Source organism: Sus scrofa, chromosome 7, assembly GCF_000003025.6.
Source record: "Sus scrofa isolate TJ Tabasco breed Duroc chromosome 7, Sscrofa11.1, whole genome shotgun sequence".
NCBI lineage: Eukaryota > Metazoa > Chordata > Mammalia > Artiodactyla > Suidae > Sus > Sus scrofa.
Genome location: NC_010449.5, coordinates 91,264,349 through 91,290,285, shown reverse-complemented (window position 1 = coordinate 91,290,285; position 25,937 = coordinate 91,264,349). Strand labels below are relative to the sequence as shown.

Here is a 25,937-nt window from a genome sequence, read left to right as displayed (position 1 = left end):
AAAGAGGTTAGAGCCTTCCCAGAGCACACCATTTCCCCCCAGATCTTTTCTTGCTTTTCTTTCTTTCTCTCTCTTTTTTTTTTTTCTTTTTTTTGCTTTTTAGGGCCCCACACTTGGCATATGGACGTTCCCAGGCTAGGGGGCAAATAGGAGCTACAGTTGCTAGCCTACACCACAGCCACAGCAACACCATGGGATCCGAGCCGCGTCTCTGACCTACATCACAGCTCATGGCAACACCGGATCCTTAACCCACTGAGCAAGGCCAGGGATCGAACCGCTTCCTCATGGATACTAATTGGGTTCATTAACACTGAACTATGACAAGAACTCCTCCCCCTCAGATCTTATTCCAGGTTGAAAGCTTTCCTGGACTGTGGTATAATTGGTAACTTGTTCTGGCTCCTGGTTCTAACTAAATGGAGTAATGGTGACAGACACAGGTCCCTCTGACCCAGGCCTCAAAAAATACAGATTGAGCCTTTAAATCCTGGGTAAGGAGTCGCCAGGTTATTATGGAGCTATAAAGCCCTAAATTCTTTCTACTACATCCTGTAAAAGATGGCAAAGAGTGTGGCAAACAGGTGGCATACATATATCACTATTACCCTTTCTAGTACCACTGCAGGCATGACTAATCAATCAGAGCATGGTACTCACTGAGTGAGGCAGACCCAGAATCCTTAACATAGTGTTCCAGACAGCCACTAACAACTGACTGGCATTGCACAAGAGACATGGCCTTTCTGCCTTTTTTAAAACATTAGGAGTTCCACTGTGGTCAGCATACAATTTTTTTTTTTTTTGTCTTTTTTTTTTTTTTTTTTTTTTTTTTTTCTTGGCCTTGCGATATGAGTTCAGGCTAGTTGATCGGAGCTGTAGCACGCCTACCCACCCACACGCATCGAGCGCGTCTGCCCACCACAGCTCACGCCGCTCCAAGCAGTAACAAATTTGACTAGTATCCATGAGGGTGGGGGTTTGATTCCCAGCTTCACTCAGTGAGTGAAAGATGTGGCATTGCCGTGAGTGGTGGTGTAGGTTGCTGATGTGGCTTGGATCTGGCATTGCTGTGGCTGGGGCTTAGGCCAACAGCTAAAGCTCTGATTCAACCCCTAGCCTGGGAGCCTTCATGTGCCGCAGGTGTGGCCCTAAAAAAAAAAAAAAAAAAATAAGGGGGAAAAAAAAGGCAAAAAAACAAAAGGTAAAAAAATCTCTTAACATTGGTCCTGCAGGGAGGTCCTGACAAACTAGGTCCCAATATCCAAGGCTCTCTAATTCCAAACAGTGTAGAAAGGAGTAATGGGCTCGCCTATTAGAATAATCCAGACGATGTGAGGGCAGCCTGGGGACAATTCACTTACAGGACGAGGCATAAGAACTCAGCTTCTGAAGGAAGAAGGAAGTGCCAAGCCAACTTGTCTACAAGGGCCCTTGACTGCTCAGCGCCCATCACTGTGAGACCCGGTGACCAGCCGCACAGTCCCGTGTGTGGCTCAAAGCGTCAGGTGCTCGCCAGGTTGCCTCTCACCACCTGCTAGAGCTTTGCCCTCTGCCCTGGTTCTAGCCCTTCTCACTTGGTCCTGGGCCTGCGATGAGGTCCTTGTGACTACTGTGCCAGGGAAGGAGGGTCTCACCGGAGACTTGTAGTACATGATCTGTCCCTGTCTCAGGACAAACCAGCGCCTCTTCCACGTCTTCACCCGGCTCCCCATTTTCAGCAGGTAGCCTGACTTCTCCAGCAATTCCTGCAGCAGTGGAAGGATGCAGGGGGAAGAGAAGGGGACAGAAAGGGGGAAAATCAGGGTAAACGGATGCAAACTATTGCTCATGGAATGGATTTACAGTGAGATCCTGCTGTGTCGCACTGAGAACTATGTCTAGATACTTGCAACGCAGCACAACAATGGGAGAAAAAATTATGTATACATGTATGTGTTACTGGGACCCCATGCTGTACAGTGGGGAAAAAAAGTGTGTTGGGGGAAATAACAATAAAAAATAAATTAAAAAAAAAAGAAAGGGAAAAATCACTGGGTTCCTGGACATCACACAGGACAATGTGGCCCAGTGGAGTCACTGCTTTGTCATCAACTTTAAAAAACTATTGAGGACTTCCCATCATGCGCAGTGGAAACAAATCTGCCTATTATCCATGAGAATGCAGGTTCTATCCCTGGCCTCACTCAGTGGGTTAAGGATCCGGCATTGCTGTGAACTGTGGTGTAGGTTGCAGACATGGCTGGCGTTGCTGTGGCTATGATGTAGGCCAGCATCTACAGCTCCAATTCGACCCCTAGCCTGGAACCTCCATATGCCACAGGTGCGGCCCTAAAAAGACAAAAAAAAATTTATTGCGTATTTGTTATGTGTGTTTTGGGGGCATGGTGCACTGCTAACGGTGCAGAGAAGATTCGAAGCATGGGTGGTTCTGCTGTTGAAGGAGACAGCACCTGACCACAAGGAGGTGGCAGATTAGGGGCTGCATGAGGGAGAGCCTGGCCAAGAGCCAGACCAGAACAGGCCTTGAAGGAAATCAGACTTTCCTTCGAAGACAAGCCCAGAGGAGGAAGAAGGCCATTCCAGGAAGCAGGGAAGGGAGAGAAATTAGGGAACATCAACCAAGCTGGGGCAGAGGGTCTGTAAAGTGGGGAGATGAAAGCAGGACAGCATGTGCTGTGGCACGAAGGCTGGGGAATGAGCCATCTGAATTTACTGCGAGCTTTGGTGCATAACAGCGTGTCTCTGAGCCTCTAGCTTCTCATCCATGAATTGGGCTCATAAGCCTGAGAGGACTGTGAGGACAAACGTAACAATGCGTGCAAAGCTGTGAGTGCAGTGCATTCAATAAATGTATTGTTAGCTCTCGGCATTCCAGAGTCAGTTTGGAGCTAAAATGAGGTAATTTGTGTAAACTCCTGGGCCCCATGGACCTACCTGGCCAGTCCCGGAGTACTAAGGACAAACCAGCTCCCACCCCTTCCTCCACCACGGGGTCTGTGTGCCTGATTCCCTAACTGCACACCCAAGCTCATTCCCCATGGCCTCCCATCAACAGTGGCAGCCCCCAGACCCCCACTCTCCCTTCACTAATCCCGGGACCCCCCATCTCACGCAGCTGCTACCTGTGTTCTTGTGCAGGAGGTGAGCTCCCCCCGGCCCTGCCCCCAGCTCACCCCGCCCAGGCTCAGCCCATCGGTGGAGTAGGACGAGGTGCGCTGTAGTTTGTGCTCAGGCTCTGAGTAGTCGCTGTCCAGGGAGCAGGCGTCTGGGGGGATGGCGTAGTCACCCTCGGAGCTCAGCGAGGACATGGAGACACCTGGCCAAGGAAAGAGGCAGGGCCGGGATCCAACCCCCTCCCCCAGCTCACATAGTCCGGGAGCTGCAGAGTCTTCCTTACCCACCCCAGATCCCCAAGTACGACAGCTCATGGGAGGAGGGGAGGGCCCCTTGTTGCCCTGCACCCCTCCTGCTACCTCTCTTGATGGCCCGGGGGCTCCAGTCCACTGGTCCTTCTGGACTCAGAGCAGGGCACTGAAGTTCGGAAGCTCGCCTGGGAGCTGCAGTCATCGTCAGACCCAGAGGACTCGTCCACAAAAGGCACCGTGCTGATCTGTGTGGCTCTCTGCAAGACAAGCCCCTCCGCCACTGCAGCTCAGGCTGCAAAACAAGCCTCATCCCATGTGCACTGGCTCTCTAGTGCCACATGCCCCGTGGGCCTAAGTGGCCATTTCTGATGTGCTGAGGACAAACCAGCTCCTGGCCTTTCCTCCTCCACGGGTCTGTGGCCTATTCTGGTCACCATCACCCAGCCAGGGTTCCCAAAGGACAACGACCCCTTCTCACCTTACAAGCTTACTCCCGTGTCCTCACCCCCACACTTCTCCCTCCCCCACACACCATTCTCCACGGTCCCCAAAGGAGCTGCCTTAACTGGGCTGAACACGTGGCCTGCTGACCCACTGGCTCCCGGCCACTAGGGGGCCAGAGGAACCACGCCATGTGCCAAGCATGAGAAAGGAGCTTTAAGAGGGGGTGGACATGACAAATTGAGAGATCGTGTCAACTGGCAAATATTTAAAAAGCAGTTACCTCGGAGTTCCCATCGTGGCTCAGTGGTTAACAAATCTGATTAGGAACCATGAGGTTGCAGGTTCAATCCCTGGCCTTGCTCAGTGGGTTAAGGATCCGGTGTTGCCGTGAGCTGTGGTGTAGGTTGCCGACGTGGCTCGGATCCCGTGTTGCTGTGGCTCTGGCATAGGCCGGTGGCTACAGCTCCGATTTGACCCGTAGCCTGGGAACCTCCATATGCCTCAGGAGCGGCTCAAGGAATGGCAAAAAAAAAGACAAAAAATAATAAAAATAAAAATAATAAAAAAATAAAAAATAAAAAGCAGTTACCTCAATCTTGGGGAAACTGTGGAAAAGGGTACTCTATAGTGTGATAAAGCGTTTTTAGGTCATTTGGCACTACCTGTCAACATTTAAAACATGCATATCATCTGCCCATAGATTCCACCTCTAGAATGCTGTCCTACCGAAATACGTATATCTAAGCGTGCAGAGAAATATCTGCCTGAAGATGCTCATCACGACATGGATTTTAGAGAAAAACTGAGACATACACCTACACTGTCAATCAGTGGAGAACAGGTTAAGGAGTTTTGAGCCTCTATACCAAGGGGTACTGGACATCCCTACAAAAGGAGGCAGAGTTCTGTGTGGAGTTGGGCCAGGAAGACTTGGCACATGGCTGGGTGAATAAATGAGGGGCAGTCCGACATGTATAATATCATCTTCTTTATGTGTGTGTGTGTGTGAGAAAGAGAGACAGAGACAAAATGCATAAATGCATTTGTAAATGTATCAGAGGGCATTACAGAACAAACACCAAATCATTAATGGCAGTTGCCTCCAAGGTTAGGAATTAGGGAAAAGTTATATAAGAGGAAATTTCACTTATGCGTTTTTATCCATGTGGACTAGTATCCATGAGGACGCAGGTTCAATCCCCGGTTTTGCTCAGTGGGCTGGGGATCTGGCATTGCCCTGAGCTGTGGTGTAGGTCACAGATGCGGCTCGGATCCAGTATTGCTGTGGCTATGGCTGTGGTACAGGCTGGCAGCTGTAGCTCCAATTTGACCTCTAGCCTGGGAACTTCCAATGCCACAAGTGTGGCCTTAAAAAGAAGCAAAAAAAAAAAAAAAAAAAAACCAAAACCCAAAAAACCCAACTTATATAGTTCTATACGTCAATTAGAGCTCAATAACACTGGAAGAAAAAAAATTACAAAATAAAAAGATTTTTTAAAAAATCCCATAAACAAAATAAAATAACATATGGGGAACTGAGCTCCCCGCCCAGAGCCATGTGTGCCGAGGCCTGACCATAGAGCCCCATTCCAGCCACTGCCTGCTAGATCCGGGCCTTTTCAGATGGGGACACCCACTCCTCAGACAGGAGCTTCTTACCCCCTTCAGGGCTGTGTAGACAGGCACGGTGACATTCTTGTAGACAAGGCCAGAGAAAGGCCCCGGGGACCCGAGGACAGGAGGGCTAGAGGCTAGAGAGAGTGGGGAAGAGGGAGGAGATCCACTTAGATGCATGACCCAGGAAAGGGTGCAGGGCAGGCAGAGACCTGAACTGAGGGAGGAGGAGAGAGGGCCCTGCAGACAGGGGTTTCCTGGAACAGCACTCTGGCGACAAACTGAGTGACAGATCTCAGCCGGGGTGCCAAGGCCTTCTTCAGTCCCACTCAAGGGGGGGATGCAGCTCCTCCAGGGGTTTATCTAAATCAAGGCCCTGGGGGCTCCCCACCCTGCTCACAGTCCTTGCCCTGCAGAATGGAAGCCAGGGCAGGTGGGCGGCACAGCTGGAAGAGCCCGCCTCTAAAGTCCCTCCCAGCTCTGTAATTGGCTACAACTCTGTTCACGCCCACGCCCACCTGTGCTGATGAGCCGCACCTTCGTGGCTTCCTTTTCTCTCCCTGGGAGCCCTGGCCCTGTGCTTTCTGAACCTCAGCTGCTGCAAGAGGGAACGCGCTGCAGGTGACCTCGCCCTGGGCCTTGCTCAGAGTCTCCTTCCTGCAAGCCCACCCTACCCACCACGGGCCGCTCCCCGGGAACTCACCGCAGCACGTGGTGTTACTTCTGGCAGACACCTCCGACAGCCGCATACCTGACGTGGCCACTGCGTAGATCCGGCTCTCCTGGAAGCGGAAGACCTAGTGGGTCAGGACACCCGTCCCACCCCCACCCCAGCCCCGGCCCCGCGCCCACCCCGCCTCTCCTCGCCTGTGGAGGAAAGGCATGGCTTTGGGGGCCGGCAGACCTGGGTGTGCATCCACACCCTGCCAGTTACTGGCTGCAGGATCTCAGGCAAGTCACACCCATTCTGGACCTCACTTTCCTGGGCTCTAAAATGGAGGTGATAATACACAACACCTGGAGTATAGACAGTGCCCTGCAGGCGATTTTCATTCCCTCTCTCCCTGCAACATTTCCAGGGCAAGGAATTCCAGGAGAAGAGGGGTCAGTGAGCTGTTTCTCTGAATCCTACCCATCCTATAGCCCTAGAAGGTGGGGTGTTGATCATGATGGTTTCAGAGCCCCATGGCAAAGGTATGCCCATTTGTAAGCCAACTGTTTGGAAACCGGGACACATGCTTTCCCTGCGGTGACAGTGTCAGTCACATCACGGTTAGGCCTCAGGGCCAACCTCAAAGCCCTAGCTCACCCGGAGCCCTGAACCCTGCTCTGGAGGAGACAGGTGGATAGAACCTCCACTCTCAACTCTCCCCTCACCCCTCTCGGTCCCCTGGGTCTGAAGCAGGGTTTGGATCACTCCTAAACCCAGAGGCCCCGCCTATCCTTCCTGAAATCTCCTTTCCGCTCAAGATAAAGAGAAACAAAGACCTCTTCAGGTGACACGTGAGTCCTAAGGACTGGGAAGGGAGGCCTGGCTCAGAGAGGCAGCTGAGCTGGGAGCTGGGGCTGGAAGGGAGGTGGATGCCACTGGGGTCACCCTAGAGGGGAGCAGCAGTGCTGGGGTTCCTAAGGAGAGAGGGAGGGGTGGCAAGGACTGGGAGGAGAGCCTGCAGTACTTGGAGGCATGGGAAGAGAAGAGATGGGGGCAGCAAGGAGGGATTTCCAGGACGGAGGGGGCATGGGCAGGCACCGAGGGCAGATAAATTGGGGCAGGGTATTCCCAGCATATAGAGGGCAGATAAATTGGGTCCAACCAGCAAAATTAGGCCCAAAAAAGATTACTCTTGCCAGCAGTGGTGGTGGAATTCAACCAAGGACAGGAGTCTCACTTAAGATAAGGAAATGAAAGTGAAGCTTGAGGATTTAGGTTGAACAAATATAGGAGTGTTTTACCAAGGGTTATGGAGGGCCTAACAAGTTTATTTTCAGGGTCAAAGAAAAAAGAACTCTTGAACCGATAAATAGGTCCAACTGACTCCCTCACATTAAGAAACATCCTCTGAATTCTGTCTGGACTCTCCCCACATGGGTACTGCCCAGCTGGTCCCACTCCGGAGGAGACATTGGGTTCTCTGGCCACCGTGGTTCCCCAGTGTGACAAGGGTGGTCCTGTCTGAGGGCCCTGATGGAGCCGAGCCCTCCTGCCCACGTCTGCTTTAGGGATCCAGAGCATCTGGACTTACAAGACCACAGTGAACAGAGGAGGGATGGTTCTGATGGTGTTCCCACACAGCCCGGCCCCTTCCAAGAGCCTCTCAACCTCTCCACTGACTGTGAACCACCACTGCAGCTACTCAGCAAATACGCATTCACCTACCTCATCCTCACGACAACCCTATAAAGCAGGCGCTATTATCCCCATTTTACAAAGGAGGAAACTGAGGCACGGAGGTTTAGTGGCTTGACTCGGCGCACACAGTTAGTGATTCAACCCTTTTTCTTTTTTTGTCTTTTCTAGGACCACACTCGCGGCACATGGAGGTTTTCCCAAGCTAGGGATCCAATCGGAGCTGTAGCTGCTGGCCTACGCCACAGCCACAGCAATTCGGGATCTGAGCTGCATCTGTGACCTTACACCACAGCTCACGGCAACGCCTGATCCTTAACCCACTGAACAAGGCCAGGGATCGAACCCGCACCCTCATGGTTCCTAGTTGGATTCATTAACCACTGAGCCATGACGGGAACTCTGGATTCAACCCTAATGATTAGATCTTGGGACCTGTGCTCTCAGCCACCCCACTGAACCTCCTTGAAGAGATGCAAACTATTGCATTTGGGATGGCTGGGCAATGAGATCCTGCTGTAGAGCACTGGGAACTATATCCAGTCACTTGCGATGGAGCATGATGTGAGAAAAAGAATGTGTATATTTATACATACACACACACACACACACACACACACACACGTGTGTGTGACTGAGTCACTGTTGTACAGTAGAAAATTGACAGAACACTGTCAACCAACTATAATGGAAAATATAAAAATCATTATTAAAAAAAAAAAACATGCACCAAGCACCCAGCAAGGCATGTGGCCCATGGTAAGCATTTGCTCAGGAAACGAGAGCCAACCATGGTCCGATCAGTCAGAAGCCCTGGCTCTGCCCAATGAGGGTGGGGTGGTCTGGGCAGGCTCGGGGGTAACCATCTTGCAAAGCAGCATGAGGGTGACAGCCTCATCCAACTCCCAATGCGTGGCTCTGCCTGACAAGCAGCATTCATGTCATCGTCAGCTCTGCCCCACTGCCCTGTCCCCAGGGAACCTCTTACCCAGGAAGGAAACCGGTGCAGAGGGGGTGTGGGCGGTTTGTTCCCCAAATCCACTTCCTCCAGCACTGTTCCGGGGGCCTCCTCCTTCCCTGCTGGGGGCTGCTCCTCCATCTCCATCTTCTCCGGTTCCTCCCGGAGCTCTGCCTCCGCCTTGGGAGGGCTGGCAGGGCGGAGGGCTGAGAGGGCCCCGATCTCAATGCTCACCACGTGGCTGAAGTGCCCAGGGCCGGCCTGGGGCTGGCTGTGGTGCCGCTTGGCCAGCTGGATGCTGTCCCGGGGAGTGCTGGAGGCCCGAGCCTTTGGCAGGGTCAGGCTGCAGCCGGGGCCACCTTCCCTGGCAGAGGTCTTTGTCCCAGGAAGCGTCCCTCCCTGAGCAGTGACCAGGCCCTCACCCCAGGAGACCAGACCATGCCTGGGGGTGCGAGGCTTCACGCACAGCTGGCCAGGAGAGCCCTGCCTTCCTAGATGGGTTGGAGGGGTCTTGGTCTCTGATACTTCTCCAGGGTGGACCATGACGGAACCAGAATCCTCCACGGGGCTTCCTGCTTTAGGAACAGAGTCCTTGCTCTGCGGAGGACCTGGAGAAGGTGCAGGCATGGCTGCCTTCAGGGGACTCTGGGCCCGGGTATCACTGTCCTGCCCCACTGGCTGGGCTCCTGGCCCTGAAGGGACAGAATCTTGCTCCACGGTTCCCTGGGGGGCCACCAGCAGCTTTCCTGAAGGTGTCATCTGAAGAGCTGTGGTTGGGGCAAAAATAGGCATATTAAGAGCTCCCTCCCAAAAGAGACTATAATTCAAAAAGATAGGTGCACCCCTATGTTCACAGCAGCACTATAACACAGCCAAGACATGGAAGTAACCTAAATCTCCATGGACAGATGAATGGATAAGGAAGATGTGGTATATACACAATGGAATACTACTCAGCCATAAAAAAGAATGAAATAAAGCCCTTTGCAGCAACATAGGTTGACCTAGAGATGATCATACTAAGTGAAGTAAGTCAGACAGAGAAAGCCAAATACCATATGATTATTACTTATATGTGGAATTTAAAATATGACACAAACGGACTTATCTACAAAACAGAAGTAGACTCACACCCTGCCACACCCACACCCAGGCACGCACGCATGCATGTGTGCACGCGCTGGCCTGCTTACCTTCTAGCGCATCTTGAAGGGCTCCCACCTGCTCCACCAGGTGCTGATTACAGCTTTTCAGGTGCTGATTCTCCATCTCAAGCTAGGTGAAAAGAAAAATGAAGCCTTAGGATACTCAGCCTACAGGTTTAGACATATAATTCAAAATCAGATTAAAATCCTTCTTAAAGATCAAATCTGCAAAAAAAAAAAAAAAAAAAAAAAAAAAACCATGGTGCCCCCCACCCCACTGCTGACTCTCCCTGGAGTTCTGACCTCCTCCTCCCTCTGTGCTACCTGGTTTGGGTGGGGACAGAATTCCCTTTGGCAGCCCCTGTGCTTTCCTTTCTAGGTTTTTTTGTTTGTTTGTTTGGGTTGGACTTGGCCTTTTTAGGGCCGCACCCACAGCATATGGAGGTTCCTAGGCTAGGTGTCGAATGGGAGCTATAGTGCCTGGCCTACTCCACAGCCACAGCAACTCGGGATCTGAGCCACATCTGCAACCTACACCACAGCTCACGGCAATGCCCAGATTCTTAACCCACTGAGCAAGGCCAGGAGATCGAACCCATATATTCATGGACACCAGTCGGGTTTGTTAACCACTGAGCCACGATGGGAACTCCATAGGTATTTTTAACCTTTCCCCCCAAATGGTAAAACAACACATACACAAAAAAAACTGCACACCACATCAATGAACAGCCTAACAACTGATTCTGAAATGAACACCCACATTTACTTCCACTGAGTGGAATCAAATCCCACTAGGAACCATGAGGTTGCAGGTTTGATCCCTGGCCTCACTCAGTGGGTTAGGATCCGGCACTGCCGTGAGCTGTGCTGTAGGTCAAAGACACAGCTCGGATCCCATGTTGCTGTGGCTGTGGTGTAGGTTGGCAGCTGTAGCTCCAATTCAACCCCTAGCCTGCGAACCTCTATGTGCCATGGGTGCGGCCCTAAAAAGACAAAAGAAAAAAAGAAAAAAAAGAAATTGTTTCTAAATAAAGCTGTAGCAAGTGATGAAGTAGGGAAATGGATGGACAAAGAGGGAAAGCAGAACTACAGGAAGTGACAATGGGGAGTTAGTGTTTGATGGATATGGAGTTTTTATTTGGGGTGATGAAAAGTTTTGGGAATAGTGGTGATGGGTGCACAAGACTGAGAAGGTACTTAATGCCACTGAGCTGTACACTTCAGAAACAGCTCAAATAGTACGTTTTACGTTTTTGTTTTTTGTCTTTTTGCCTTTTCTAGGGCCACACCCGCGGCATGTGGAGGTCCCCAGGCTAGGGGTCTAATCGGAGCTATAGCCGCCGGCCTACACCACAGCCACAGCAAAGCAGGATCTGAGCCACGTCTGCAACCTACACCACAGTTCACGGCAACGCCGGATCCTTAACCCACTGAGAGAGACCAGGAATCGAACCCGCAACCTCATGATTCTTAGTCAGATTCGTTAACCACTGAGCCACGACGGGAACTCTGCATTTTACATGTCTTTTACCAACAAAAAAAGCTACAAAGACTGGAGAGGACAGAGGAGACAGTGGAGAGGGTGGACAGTCAAGACTGTGTGTGCGCCTCAGGAGGAAACTGACAGGGATCCTCAGAAGTGAGACTTGGCAGTTCCCACAGAAGTGGTTCAACAGGATTGGCGGTCCCTATCACCAGGACACAGGTTCAATCCCCAGCCCTGCACAGCAGGTTAAAGGAGCCAGCATGGTCACAGCTGCAGTGTAGGTAGATCTGATCCCCAGCCCCGGAGCTCCACATGCCACAGAGTGGCCAGAAAAGAAAAAAAAAAGGAAAGAAAAAAAAGTAAGTGAGACCCATTCCTTTTCCCCAGACACAAAGCTGACCAGGCGCTCTAGGGAAACTCAGCCACCACAACAGGAAGGGGCAAGGGAAGTGAAGTGTCTCGTCTAAGCTGAACGGGGGACAAATGGTTAATGAAAGGAAAGGCAGGCAAGGCCCTGCCAACAGATGGAGGCAAAAAAAAAAAAAAAACAACACAGGGAGACAGGAGCAACCCCAGCCCCGGCCCTCCCAGCTCCCAACCCACCTCTGCTAATTTCAGCGTCACCCATTCCTTGATCTTTGCAGCTTTTTCTTGAACGATTTTTGCTTCCTCAGCTCTCATCTGCTTCTGCAAGACAGACAAGGGTCGTTAGTTAGTCATGGTGGTCACTGGTTTAGTAGGGAATTGGGAGTGGGAGGCCCTGAGAAGAAATATCAAATGACTGGATGCAGGTGAGCCCCTCCAGGTGCGCCCATTCATAAACAATCCAGCTCATTTATGAAATTAAAAAAGTATTCCTGGGAGTTCCCTGGTGGCTCAGCAGGTTAAAGACCTGATATTGTCACTGCTGTGGCATGGGTTTGATCCCTGGCCCTGGAACTTCCACACGTTGCGGGTGAAGTCAAAAAAATATATTCTTGGATGTTCCCGTCGTGAATCAGTGGTTAACGAACCTGACTAGGATCCATGAGGGTTCATCCCTGACCTCACTCAGTGGGTTAAGGTTCTTGCATTGCCGTGAGCTGTGGTATAGGTCACAGATGCGGCTCGGATCCCGAGTTGCTGTGGCTGTGGCATGGCCAGCAGCTACAGCTCCAATTTGACCCCTAGCCTGGGGACCTCCACAGGCCATGGGTGCGGCCCTAAAAAGACTAAAGTGGGAAAAGTCTTCCTTATGCATAATACAAGTCCCAAAAAGACATGAAGGAAAAGACCTATAAATCTATATCATCTGTATAAATTACTGTATGCCCCCCCCAAAAAAAAGGTTTCCTTAAGCAAAATGAAAAGACCAATTTGGAGATGATTTGCAACACAAATGACTTACATACAAAGGGGATAATTTGAAATGAACAAACCAATAAATGCATGCAGAGGATGTGAACAATCAATAGCAAATAAATAAAAGAAACCCATGAAAAGCTGTGCAATCTTAATTATGACTTTAAGAATACAAATAAAAGTGAGACATAATCATTCTCCTCTACCAGACTAACACAACTTAAAAGGTTGATATTTATTTCAAATGGTCAAGGGTGTTGAAAAGCAGCCCAAAGTATACAAACCGGCAAAGCCTTTTGGGGGAACACTGTGTCAACATTTTAAATGTCTCAACTGCGGATCTAATAAACCCACTGCTTAGGGATCGTTGGTTGCATTGCTATTTGATGAGGCAACAAGGGCAAAAAACTCAAAACTGGAAATAACCTAAGTGTACACAAATAAGGGCTTGGCTAAATAAACAAAATGAAAATAGAATGGCTGCGCTCTGATGCACAGGAAGCAGTCACCGTGAACAGGGGTTAACAGCGAGGAGGGGAAACGAAGGACTGGGGAAGGAGGAAAAAACGCTGCCATTTTATTCCCTTCCGGTCTTTTTGTATTTTGTACTCTACGTATGTATTACCTTTACAGTTAAAAGACAAAAAACAAAGGTAAATTAGCACATGCGTGTAATTCCCTCGAAATACTCAAGGGTATAAAGTGGTCCCTTGGTATCTATGGGGACGCCCCCTGGATACCAAGATGCAGGGATGCTCCAGTGCCTGACATAAAAGAACAGGGAGCATTCAGGCTTCCGTATTGGTGGATTCAACCAACCACAGACCTAATTCTGTGGATGTGGAGGGCTGACTGTCCTCTGCCCTTTTATATAATGGATTTGAGCATCTGAAGATCTTGGTATCTGTAGGGGGTCCTGGAACTAACCCCCTCCCCCAGAGATACCTAGAGAACCACTACAAAATGATGGAAAAGCAAGATCTGTATCTATAAAATAGCAGCCTAGGGGAGAACAAAATATAGACTGTGGGGATTCGACTCTGCCTCTGAGGCTTATCTGCTGTGGGGCGCTGGGCAGGCCACATCACACTCTGGTGACGTCATCTCTAAAATGGGGATGATGTATCTCCTTTCTGGGGCATCTTGAGGATGAAGGGACAGAAAGTGCACAGCACAGAGCCTGAGCAACCTGTTCTAGGACGCATTCTAGTTCTCTGTTCTCAAAAGCATGGAGGAGTTCCTTGGGGGCCTAGCAGTGAAGGATCCAGCATTGTTACTGCTGTGGCTGTGGCTTGGGTCACTGCTGTGGTGCAGGTTCCATCCCTGGTTCGGGAATTTCTGCATGCCGTGGGCACAGCCAAAACATTTAAAAACATAAAAAGCATGGAGATAATTGGTATATTCAGAGTCGTTTGGAGATCGGCAATAATGACTTCAGATCCACTTTTAAGGTAAAAACTCCCTCGAAACTAAGATGATAAACATAAGCTCCAAACAAGGGAGTATGTGGAAATGAGATGGGAATATGAAAATGTCTGATTCCCGGTATTTCAGAGCTGGAGGGCCCGTGAGGTTATCTAGGGGCTTGCAAACTGGCCGCAGGCCAAAGCCAGCCTTCTACCTGGTCCCTCCTGGAACAGCCCTGCCCACTCATTTCTGTATTATCTAGGGCTGTTTTCAGGCAGCAGAAGCAGAGCTGGGGAGCTGCAAGAGACCATGTAGCCTACAAGACCAAACACATTTACTGCCTGGCCCTTTTAGACAAAGTTGGCCAACCTCTGACCTACTCTGATTCCCTAATCTTTATGTGGCTGTGGAAACAGAGGCCCAGAGGATGAAAGAACTTGCCTCTGTCTGTTTGTGGCACAGCAGGGACTGACACCAGGTCCACTAACTTGTAGAACAGCATTCTTTCTATTCGGGTCTGGACCTATTATTACTCTAAAGGGATTTTGTTCCCTGGCCTAAGCTTTAGCAGGAATTATGGTGCCCCCCCATCCCCAGGTGCCGTCTCTTCTAACTATGAACCACTCAAAAGAGAAGATAGGTAGCTAAAGTCAACGGGAAAGCCCTAAGAGATTCCACGTGTTAACATTCGATTTTCCCATGATTCTCCAGCAACAGATGGTTCCCCCCACATTGCGGGAGGCACATCTCGCGAGGAAATGTTCCATGCACACTGACGAGTGGTTACAAATGTGCCCGTGACAGTGCGAAGGCGCTGGGAGGATCAGCTGAGAGCACCATGGAAAGTACACCTGTCAGAAACCGAAAGTTGTCTGACCACGTTGGTTAGAAATGATGGCACGGAGTTCCCGTCGTGGCTCAGTGGTTAGCGAATACGACTAGGAACCATGAGGTTGCGAGTTCAATCCCTGGCCTTGCTCAGTGGGTTAAAGATCCGGTGTTGCCGTGAGTTGTGGTGTAGGTCGCAGACACGGCTTGGATCCTGCATTGCTGTGGCTCTGGCGTAGGCCGGCAGCTACAGCTCCGATTAGACCCGTAGCCTGGGAACCTCCATATGCCGCGGGAGCGGCCCAAGAAATAGCAAAAAGACAAATAAATCAATTAATTAATTAATAAAAAAAAAAGAAATGATGGCACTCAACTGGTAGCTAAGACCAACGGCAGAGGGAAGGGACAGAATGAGGATGAAGTTAATGGGATTGTGAGGGGGAAGCTGGGCACAGGGGAGGGGTAGGGGGTGTTCCAAAAGCTGCTCCAGAGCAAAGGTGCTGACTGTGGCTGGAATGCCGGGCAGCAGCTTCTCCTGGGCTCCTGCGTGCTTTTCAGAGGAGGTGGCAACTCTGGCCTCTGCCTACTCAGGTTCATCGGGAAACTTTGACCAACCAGGTGACCAAGGCTGACGGTCCAGCTCTGTGCTGCTCTGATACTACAGGCAAGCATCGTGTCCCAGAGGTTGGCAGGCCGCAAGGCCAGGGGGAAGAGGAAAAGCTCTCTTTACCAAACACCAACCTCATGTCTGATACGGTACCCAGAATCCTGAGTTCATTCTCCCGGCAGCACTATGACATACTACAACCCCTCTTTTATAATGTGTAAGATGAGAATCCGCAGCTGAAGGGATCTGCTCACAGATGGACTGTGACAGGTGCTACAGGTGGGATTCAATCCAGATCCGTCAGCCTCCAAGGTCCCTTTCCCACCATCTCCCCGGCCTAGCTCCTCATGCACCTTCCAATAATCACATCATCACGTGAAAGAACAGCCTCCTGAAGGTGCTAGCTGAGGTGCGCTTCTCAGGGAGCTGTGGGCAGCCAGTGCAGATGCCGCAAGGGGCAGCGGTGTTCCCCTGTGCGTCAGCCTTACCTGCTTCTCCAGCTGCGCCTCCAGCTGGCCGATGAGCTCATCTTTGCCCTGCATGGCTTTCAGCAAATCTTGGTACTTCCGGTGCAGGCTGCCTGCTGAGTCCACATTCTTCAGATTGGACAATTTCACCTTTTCTTCCATCACACCCACCTGAAAAGTACCAATCGTCTCCTAGGGTTGGGGTACAGTGTGTGAAATGGCCACCAACATGGGAGGGACAGGATGCTTCCTGATGCCCCCGCCTGGGAGTCCCAGGCAGAATCCACACCCGGGGCAACTGGGGCCAATCAATTCAATGACCATTTAATGAGCCTCATCTGGGCAAAAGAAGGAACTGACAAAGCCAGGAAGGAATAGCTGGGTGTTGGGCCATCTCACTCTGGGCCCCAGCAGGGACAAGCTGGGCAGGACAAACAGCTCCAAGATCACTATGGCAGAGACATTTGCTGCTCACTGAATGTCCGTGAACTTCCCGATCCTTCCCAGCCTTCTTGCAGTTAGATGGCTTTAGAATTCACTGCAGCCAATGGGCCTCAGTGGAATGACACGTCATTTCTGGGCTGAAGTCTAAGAGCTGGCACACAAGCACCCAGCTCTTTTTTCCTGCCATGGCAACCAAGGAGGCTGCATGTTCCAGCTGGTTCAGCTGGAAAACGGGGACCTCCATTAGCCTGGATCCCAAATCACTGTGGGAAGCAGGAGTCCTGGCCAGCCCTTTATGGAGAAGCAGCCTGAGTGAGAACCACATGTGATAAACTGCTGACAGGTCGGACTTCACTGGGCACCTCGGCATAACCTGGCCTATTTGGACTAACCCACCCACTACCCCATTGCACTGACTCTCACCCCAAGATTCCTTTGTGCCCAGGCACCTTGTTTGTTCATAAGGTCTTACACATGACTGCTGGTCTTCCTCATCCATGTAAGGAGCTTAGCAGTGTGATGTGTCCACGTGTGTCCACAGGAAGGGTCAGGAAAGGCCAACAGTACCCCCGCCAACCCCCAGCCCCACTACCTGGGTCTCCGCGTTCTCTGCTCTCTGCTCTGCTTCCAGCAGCCTCTGCTCCAGTTCCTGCATCTGCCCAGAGAGGGAGGGGAGACAGAGTTGTGGTGTCCCTGTCCTGACCATGGCATCACGGCAACTCGAGCAATTTGTGCAGATACACAACCGCACAGTTCAGGTGGCTCACAGACGTCAGGATCAACCCTCACTCTCTCATTCTGAATATCAGAGGCAGGTGCAGAGCCTCGAGCTGCTGTCCTCTCTGCTGAGCGAGGAGAAGGCAGGGCGCCAGGGAGGGGCAGCAGTACCACGGTCATCCTTCCTGAGCATCCTCACTCTCGCTCTTGCCCTTGGACTCCTCCCCAGGCCCCTCTCCTCTCAGCACTGGGCTGCAGGCAGGACCCTACCCCTGCTCGCCATGTGCCTGGTGTGCAACATGCTCCCACGAGAGCCCCCACCATGTTATCAGCTCACTTTCGGGGGACAAACACTTCATCCCCTTCTGTCAAGGACACCACTGACTGCAAATGGCATTCACAGGTATCACCTTCTTTGATTCTTTTCATCCTAAACAAATAGAGGTTCAAGATATATATAGCTTATAGATACAGATAATTTGTTTTGTTTTGTTTCTGTCTTTTTGTCTTTCCTAGGGCCTATGGAGGTTCCCAGGCTAGGGGTCCAATCGGAGCTGTAGCCACTGGCCTACGCCAGAGCCACAGCAACGCCAGATCCGAGCCGTGTCTGCGACCTACACCACAGCTCACAGCAACACCGGATCCTTAACCCACTGAGTGAGGCAGGGATTGAACCTGCAACCTCATGGTTCCTAGTCGGATTTGTTAACCACTGAGCCACGAAGGGAACTCAGATAATTTTTTAAATTCAATCTTATTACCAGTAAGGGTCTGAGGAATGTGGCAATTCTGGAATCTCATGCCAACTGGCCCAAGCAAAGGGACCAATGTTTTTACACACTGGGCTCATCAGGGACCAGACATAAGCGGAAGCCTCGGGAACAACTCACACTGTATCTCAGCAGCTTCGAGAGCTCAAAGCCAGGCGAGGAGAGTTTGGGCTGGATTTCCACTCTCACCCTCCCCTGGTCAGGGCCCAGGGGCCTAGTCAGGCAGCTACTTTCTTCCTGGCCCTGCCTCGGGGGAACAGGTATTCAGGAAACATACCTCAGAGGCATCTCCCAGCCTTGTCCTCCAGGAGGCTGGACAGGCCTGGATTTCCAGGCTCTCATCCAGCCTTTGGCCACCTCATCCTGAAGATTTGCCTTTTTTTTTTTTTTTTTTTTGTATTTTTGCCTTTTTCTGGGGCCACTCCTGCGCATACGGAGGTTCCCAGGCTAGGGGTCTAATCGGAGCCGTAGCTGCCGGCCTACACCAGAGCCACAGCAACGCGGGATCCGAGCCGCGTCTGCAACCTACACCACAGCTCACGGCAACGCCGGATCCTTAACCCACTGAGCAAGGCCAGGGATCGAACCTGCACCCTCATGGTTCCTAGTCGGATTTGTTAACCACTGAGCCACGACGGGAACTCCAGATTTGGCCCTTTTTTTCCAGCTACTCAACCTTCCTTTGGCCTGGACCCTGGCTTGATTATTTGCCGGTGAACTAATTAATCCCTTCTTTCTTTCCCCATCTCTCACCTTCTTAGTTGAAATTCTGCATCACAATTGTTTCTTGATGAAAGGATAGAAGAGAAGGAGCCCCCAGCCTGGTGCTAGACAGTGAAAGGAAAACTACCGGAGCAGTTCAAGTTTGAGAACCTGGGGCACCTCTTTTCTCAGAGCCACCCTCCCTCCATCCATCTTCTTCCTCCTTGGGGTTTGTGGGAGAGAGAGGTTTTCAGTACACATTCCCTTTGAAAGGACCGAGGATCCCAAATAAAACTCGAGGTTCTCAACCTGTGGGACAAAAATGCCTCTTGGGCTCCCAATGGACAGGACCGCCTTTGACAGGCATTCCTGTGCTCAGGCCAAGGATGCCCGCATCTCTTCTTTCCTTCCTCTCCTGGGTTTAATAATCATGATGGAACCTCTTGACTCAAGTCTGAAAGGGTAGGTTGGTTCTGGCCAGACTCAGGCATCAATTGGAGCCAGATGGCCTTTCCAAAATCAAACAGTCCTTGGACCTTTGTCGCTGTGGGGGAGATAACAGCACAGAATAAACCAATATTATGGTTCCAGGGGAGGCTGCCTGGTGCAAAAAAAATTCTACCTGGGAGTGACTGTTGACACGTAGGGGTGGCCCCCCGGGGACCAGGTTAGTGTGATCCCTGATTCTCTGCCCGGGAGTCCGAAATGTGGGATCAGGAGACCAGAGATGAGGGCCAGGGGGCTTCCCTGGAAAATGTATACAGATTTACCTAGTCAGTTCTGTGAGCTGTTCAAGATCCTCCTAATAAAGTCCCATGCTTAAGCTAACCAGCATGGGAGTCTCTGCCCAGGAAATACCTCTAACTCATACAATTATTGGGAGCATTAAAATTTTAAGAATACAATGAGATATTGAATGGGAAGGCTCTAGATTCTTGACAAGTGTCCCAGATTAACCTTCATTTGGATCTGACACCTGCTATCTGTAGCTCGAAGACCTAAGATTTCCATAGGAAAGGATCACTCATATTCTTGACCTTACAGATGGAGGCACCAAGGCAGAAGGAAGAACAGGACACATTTGAGTCCATCCTCCCACCTGGCCATTTCCATTTGGGTCAAGAGTGGTCAATGATATTAGTCAGAGTCAGAAATCACTCTGTTATGGACAACATGGTGTGCAAAATTCTAATATTAAACATCCTTTAAGGTAAGCCATTACCAAAGCAGCTGGAAAAGAAGGCACCTCTTGGAAACCTTGGGTCTCCTCCCAGCCTTGGCCTGACAGTCACATGGTCCTCACTGCTGCTGACCCTCCAGCTATTCTCATCCTCCAGGCAAGGACACTCAAGACTCAAAGCCTGGAGTCGCCACTGTGGCTCAGTGGGTTGAGAGCCTGACTGCAGGGGTTTGGGTCACTGGGGAGGCACGGGTTGGATCCCTGGCCCAGCACAGTGGGTTAAAGGATCCGGCATTGCTGCAGCTGTGGCTCGGATTCAGTCCCTGGCCCAGGGTGCCATGGGTGCAGCCATTACAAAAAAAAAAGACTCAAAGCGTTTTGTATTCACCTTCATGCTGGAGTATCCCCCTTTCTCTAAAACGAACTTATGAACATTGAAACAATTTGGAACACCCATCACTGTGCTCCAACAATTACCATCATACTGACCTCCTTGTTTGAATATCCTTAACTTCATGTTTCCTTCCATTTTTATGAAAATACATTTTCTCCACTGCCCTCGGAGCGCTCTGAGGAGTGCCTATGCCGGAGGGTCATTTGGGGAGTTTGAACTTGTCTTTTAACCCCAGCATCAACGCATCTCATGATGGCAGATGGCTTTTTACACTCACACAAAGGGCCACCGCTAGAGCTCTGAAAGGCTGAGGCTATAGGCAGGCTCCCCTTATCGGATTCTGTTTCTCCTCTCAGAGGGTTCCCTAGGACTGTGTCCTCAGTTGTCCTTTTAGTCTATGCATCTGGGTGACAGGGCAGCCAAGGAGGTGTCAGGTTTGGGAGGCTGACTTTTAGGCGGGATCCACTTTCACCAGCTGCGGCTCATACCAGAGACTTATAAGTCACCCTAGAACAGGCTGCAGCGACCTGATGAAATGCACTTGGCACCAAGCTGGGATATAACCAAGCTCCTTGTTACACTCGGTGACCCTGTGATATACTGGTCCCAAGGTGGCAGCAGGCACAGGGGGCGCTCTCCTGATCTTAGCACCAGCCTGCATGCTGAGTTGTGGTCCCAGCCCAGAGCTACCCAGACGGGGATCTCAGCTATGAAAAGGGAACCTCTTAAACCCTTTTCAACCTCTGAAAAGGATTCAAAATTTTTTTTCCCCCCTGTGTCCTTAACTGCTTGCTGAAGTATTTAATATTTGGGGGTGTGTGTGTGTGGGGGGGGGGTTCAACATTCTTACCACTGCTTTGCATTCAAGGAGAGAATGGTCCAGATAAGCTCTAAGGCTCTGGATCCTGACTGGCTCCACCACTAGTGCAGCTTTAGATACATTTCTTAACCTCTCTGTGCCTCAGTTTCCTCACCAATAAAAAAGTAGTAAGGAGCTCCCGTCATGGATCAGTGGAAACGAATCTGACTAGTATCCATGAGGACACAGGTTCGACCCCTGGCCCCACTCAGTGGGTTAAGGATTTGGCATTGCCATGAGCTGTGGTGTAGGTCGCAGATGCAGCTCAGATCTGGTGTTGCTGTGGCTGTGGTGTAGGCTGGCGGCTACAACTCCAATTCGACCCCAGCCTGGGAACCTCCATATGCTGTGGGTGTGGCCCTAAAAAGAGGAAAGACAATAAAAAAAAAAAAAAGAGTAACGACTGTCCACCTTCTAGGGTTGTTGTAAAGATCACAAGATGCCTCTTGTCAAGCTCATGTGCATAACTTGGCACTTACTGAGAAGTTTGCAGAAACAAGCTACTTTTTGGATTTTCACATACATTAGGATCAGGGAGACCAGGCAGCCTGGTTGAGTCTGGTGTTTACCTGTCATCCAGTATAATGAGTAACAGCCTTCCTTTCTTTCTCCAAAGCGCCCTGGGTTAGAAGATAAATTACATGGTCATCTTACCTATGATCCATCTCCAAGAAAGAATGGCGCTAAGTCAGAGGTTGCCAACCATTAGCCAACAGAGCATCGGGTAAGACTTACAGTGTTGTGGGCACTGAGCTGACCCAGACATAACCAAACAGGACCACCTGATGTATGTCCGGCACTCGTTAAAGCACTTTACATGTATCAACTCATTTCATCTTCATCCTTATCCTAAGAGGCAAGTCCTATTATTATCCCTGTTCTGCAGATAAGAAAACATGGACACAGAGAGATTAGGTAACTTGTCTAAGGTCACACAGCCAGGAGGCAGAGCCAGGATTCAAACTCAGGAGCACTGGCTCCGGCGTCTACCACACCCTCAGCCACTGTGCCCCTCACATTCATATCTCACATCCTATAAAAACCCAGATATCACATGCAATCCCTGAGGTCCAGCTTTTCTTGAAAACTCAGGAAATCTGGGGAGTTCCTGTTGTGACTCGGTGGTTAACGAATCCGACTAGGAACCATGAGGTTGAGGGTTCGATCCCTGGCCTTGCTCAGGGGGTTAAGGATCCAGCGTGGCTGTGAGCTATGGTGTAGGTTGCAGATGCAGCTCAGATCCGTCGTTGCTGTGGCTCTGGCGTAGGCCGGTGGCTACAGCTCCAATGAGACCCCTAGCCTGGGAACCTCCATATGCCATGGGAGCGGCCCAAGAAATGGCAAAAAAGACAAAAAAGACAAAACAAAACAAAACAAAACAAAACAAAAAACCCTCAGGAAATCTGGACACACTCGGGTTAGGTTTTCTTCTGACAATGCCTGGCTTCCTCCTCCGCTATAGCACATTTCCTTGAATCCTCCCCAGAACCCTCCTGCCTCCCTCATCTAAGTTGCTTGCAAGCATTTGAGGTTGCAGCCCCCAATTTTAGCTATTAAATGGTTCCAAGTGTGCTACAATCAAAGACAATGATTTTCAACTTTTTGTTTACTATCAGATCTTTTGTCCAACTGAAATCGCATGCTTATTTCCAAATATATAAAATACACAACTGTGGGGCTGCCCTGGTGTCTGAGTGCAGAAGAGGCAGGAAACAAAGGACGCTGTCTTGTTTGTGGATCCTCTGCTCCACCCCCACCCCCAGCCCAGAATCCCCTCTGAGGCTCCTGGGGCACAAGGCGTCCACTAGACGGACAGGTGAATGGGGCCCAGGAACGCGGTCAGGGCAGGAGTTCCTGGCAGAAGATCTCACACCTTCAGGGGCATCAGGATCCCCAGGAGCTCGTTACAGAAACATTCCTGGGGCCACAGAGGTTTTTATTTAGTAGATCTGAGGCAGGGACCTGGGAATGCACTTGAAAAGAAAATACCAGGAGATCCTGATGCAGATGAAAAGCACACTCTGAAAAGCCGTAGACTGACCGCAGAGAACAAAGCAAAGTGAATGACTCCTTCGGGGATGCAAACATCCCAGGGCCAGGCCCCCATCAGCACAGGACTCTTCTTGAATGGCTTTATACAAAACTCTAGCAAGACAATGGTTTCTGAGAAATACTACATGGGTCTTATTAAAAATGGGGGGGGGGGCGCATCCCACTATGGCTCAGTGGTAAAGAACCCGACTAGTGTTCATAAGGATGTGGGTTTGATCCCTGGCCTTGCTCAGTGGGTCAAGGATCCGGCATTGCCTTGAGCTGTGGTGTAGGTCATAGATGCCACTCAGATCTGGTGTGGCTGTGGCTGCGGTGCAGGCCAGCAGTTGCAGCTCTGATTCAACTCCTAGCCTGGGAACTTCCATATGCTGTGGGTGCGGCCCTAAAAAAAAGGGTGTGTGTGTGTGGTTAGGAACGGAAACGACAACTATGTACACAAACCCTCATACACAGTGAGTAAAAGTTCGAGAAGACATCTGCTCCCAAAGCAAACTGAATCTTCTAGCAAAAGAGATGTGCTAATGCTGATTCTGTGATGACTTTACCCAGACTTTATTTCCACCCAGTTCTAACAGCCTTAGCATTCTTCTTTTATGGGACCCGGCCTTTTCATAAATTCTGAGGCATTTAAGAATATGTCTGTCTGGACCTTGAGTTCTATCCACATGCTGTGTGTGAAGCCGGTGATTAAACTGAATTGCCGCCTCTGTATAATCCATGGTCAGAGAGGGGAGGAGCAACAGTCATTGTTCCTTTGTTTAAGGCGACTGAACGGAACCATTTATATATTCAAAAAAAAAAAAAAAAGGCCTGAACTACAAATTTTTGGTATATATAAATATAAAACTGAGTCAGTGTATTTCAAAAGCCTGGTTGAAGAAACTAGTAAGAGATTCTAGAAAAGAGGAAGGACACACAGTCCCACTAGAACAGGCCTCAGGAAGAGGCACCAGAGTTAAAAACATTCCAGCTCCAAAATGAGGGATTTTTTTTTTTTTTTTGGTCTTTTTTTTTTTTGTCTTTTTTGCCATTTCTTGGGCCACTCCCGTGGCACATGGAGGTTCCCAGGCCAAGGGTCCAATCGAAGCTGTAGCCGCCAGCCTATGCCAGAGCCATAGCAATGTGGGATCCGAGCCGTGTCTGCAACCTACACCACAGCTCACGGCAACACCAGACCCTCAACCTACTGAGCGAGGCCAGGGATTGAACCCGCAACCCCATGGTTCCTAGTTGGATTCATCAGCCACTGAGCCACAACAGGAACTCCATGAGGGATATTTTATTACATAATGTCTTCTCCACTCAAATCCCTTTAGGAAACAGAGGGGAAGAAAATAAATTTTTTTTTTTTTTTTTGGTCTTCTTAGGGCTACACTTGCTGCATATGGAAGGTCCCAGGCTAGGGCTTGAATCAGAGCTACAGCTGACAGCCTACACCACAGCCACAGCAACACCAGATCCGAGCCGTGTCTCCAACCTACACCACAGCTCACGGCAATGCTGGATCCTGAACCCACTGAGCGAGGCCAGGGATCGAACCCACAACTTCATGGTTCCTAGTCGGATTCGTTTCCACTGCGCCACGACGGGAACTCCAGCATCAGGTTTTAAATTGATCTGACTACCTCTGTGACTTCTTCAATACACCAAGAAGAGAGCTGGGGAAATGGCCCCGGGAGCAGGGCAAGAAGTGAACTTCAAGACGTGATCCATTCCCTCGACGGCTGTGCCGAAGGGAAAGTGAGCCCGGAGCTCACCTGGTTTCGGAATGGGCAGCCCTGGCAAGGGCACAGCAGACCGTGACAGGTGTCCCAGCAGAAGGAGAGTTTGGTCTGCCTTCTCTCCTCGCCCTTCCTCTCCCCTCTTAGCTGGAGGGGAGGCATTATCGGGGAGCCTAGACATTTCTTCTTTTAAAAAAAATTTGGCACAACATCGTATATCAACTATACTCCAATAAAATTTAAAAACTTGCTTTTTAGCACAGACGATGCCATGTCTCAAATGGCAATTCTGCAAGAGGGAGTCAGGTATGAGCCAGCTGTGTGGTGGGGAAGGAGAGGGCTCGCTTCCAAGGCTTAGCAGCCAGTGGCATTCTGATCCTGAAGCACCCAAGCTTGACCTGCCCTGCACAACCACCTGCAGACAGTGAGCGGCCATCAGTTGTGCAGGGAATGCAATCTCCAGGGCAGGTGGGCGCTGTGGACGGGTGGAGGGGGCAGGCGAGTGAAGGGCCTGGCTAGAGGGACCCAGCTGAGCTGGCTCACCAGGGTGCAGGTGGATACTGACGATGACCAACAAGTAAGTTCTGGGAAAAGTGACAGGGATGGGCACCAGGGCCCGGCCCCAGCAGGAGCTCTCCTGAGAAACCTGAGCCACCCCTTCCTATGACCTGACACTAACCTTGACGTACTAGGGAAAACCTCTAATGAATTTTTGAACCCGACCTATTGGTTTGGGGATGACAGCAGGGGACAGGCACAGTCCCAACACTGAGCAACGGGGTGTTTATGGCCATCCGGTTTCCTGCCAAGAGGTCTGGTGTCGGGCTAATGTCCCAGCTCTCTACCTTACTTAAATGTCCCAGCCCATGATTCCTAGTCAAGGCTTCTTTCTCTCCCCTTCCACACCTCCAGTCCCTTCTGCCCTGTGTCTGTAACACCCCTAGTCTCTTCTGCCCTGTGTCTGTACGCTTCCCATTTTTTTACCCAAGTCACGCTCTGGACCCCAACATTTTTATGGGAAGAAATTATGTAGAATTCCCATTCTGGCTATGCAGCAACGAACCCAATTAGTGTCTGTGAGGC

General features: G+C 50.5%; 1 protein-coding gene across 1 annotated transcript in view; it reads right to left on the bottom strand.

Annotated features, from left to right (window-relative positions):
• LOC106508372 (pleckstrin homology domain-containing family H member 1-like) overlaps positions 1–25,937 on the bottom strand; it is a 45,487-nt gene that overhangs the window by 2,886 nt on the left and 16,664 nt on the right. The window contains 11 exon segments of the mRNA XM_021099392.1: positions 1,638–1,748; positions 3,177–3,319; positions 3,477–3,499; positions 3,501–3,625; positions 5,472–5,563; positions 6,130–6,208; positions 8,762–9,498; positions 9,925–10,006; positions 11,969–12,052; positions 16,037–16,186; positions 17,052–17,114. Of these exon segments, the coding sequence (XP_020955051.1) occupies positions 1,638–1,748; positions 3,177–3,319; positions 3,477–3,499; positions 3,501–3,625; positions 5,472–5,563; positions 6,130–6,208; positions 8,762–9,498; positions 9,925–10,006; positions 11,969–12,052; positions 16,037–16,186; positions 17,052–17,114 (1,689 nt within the window).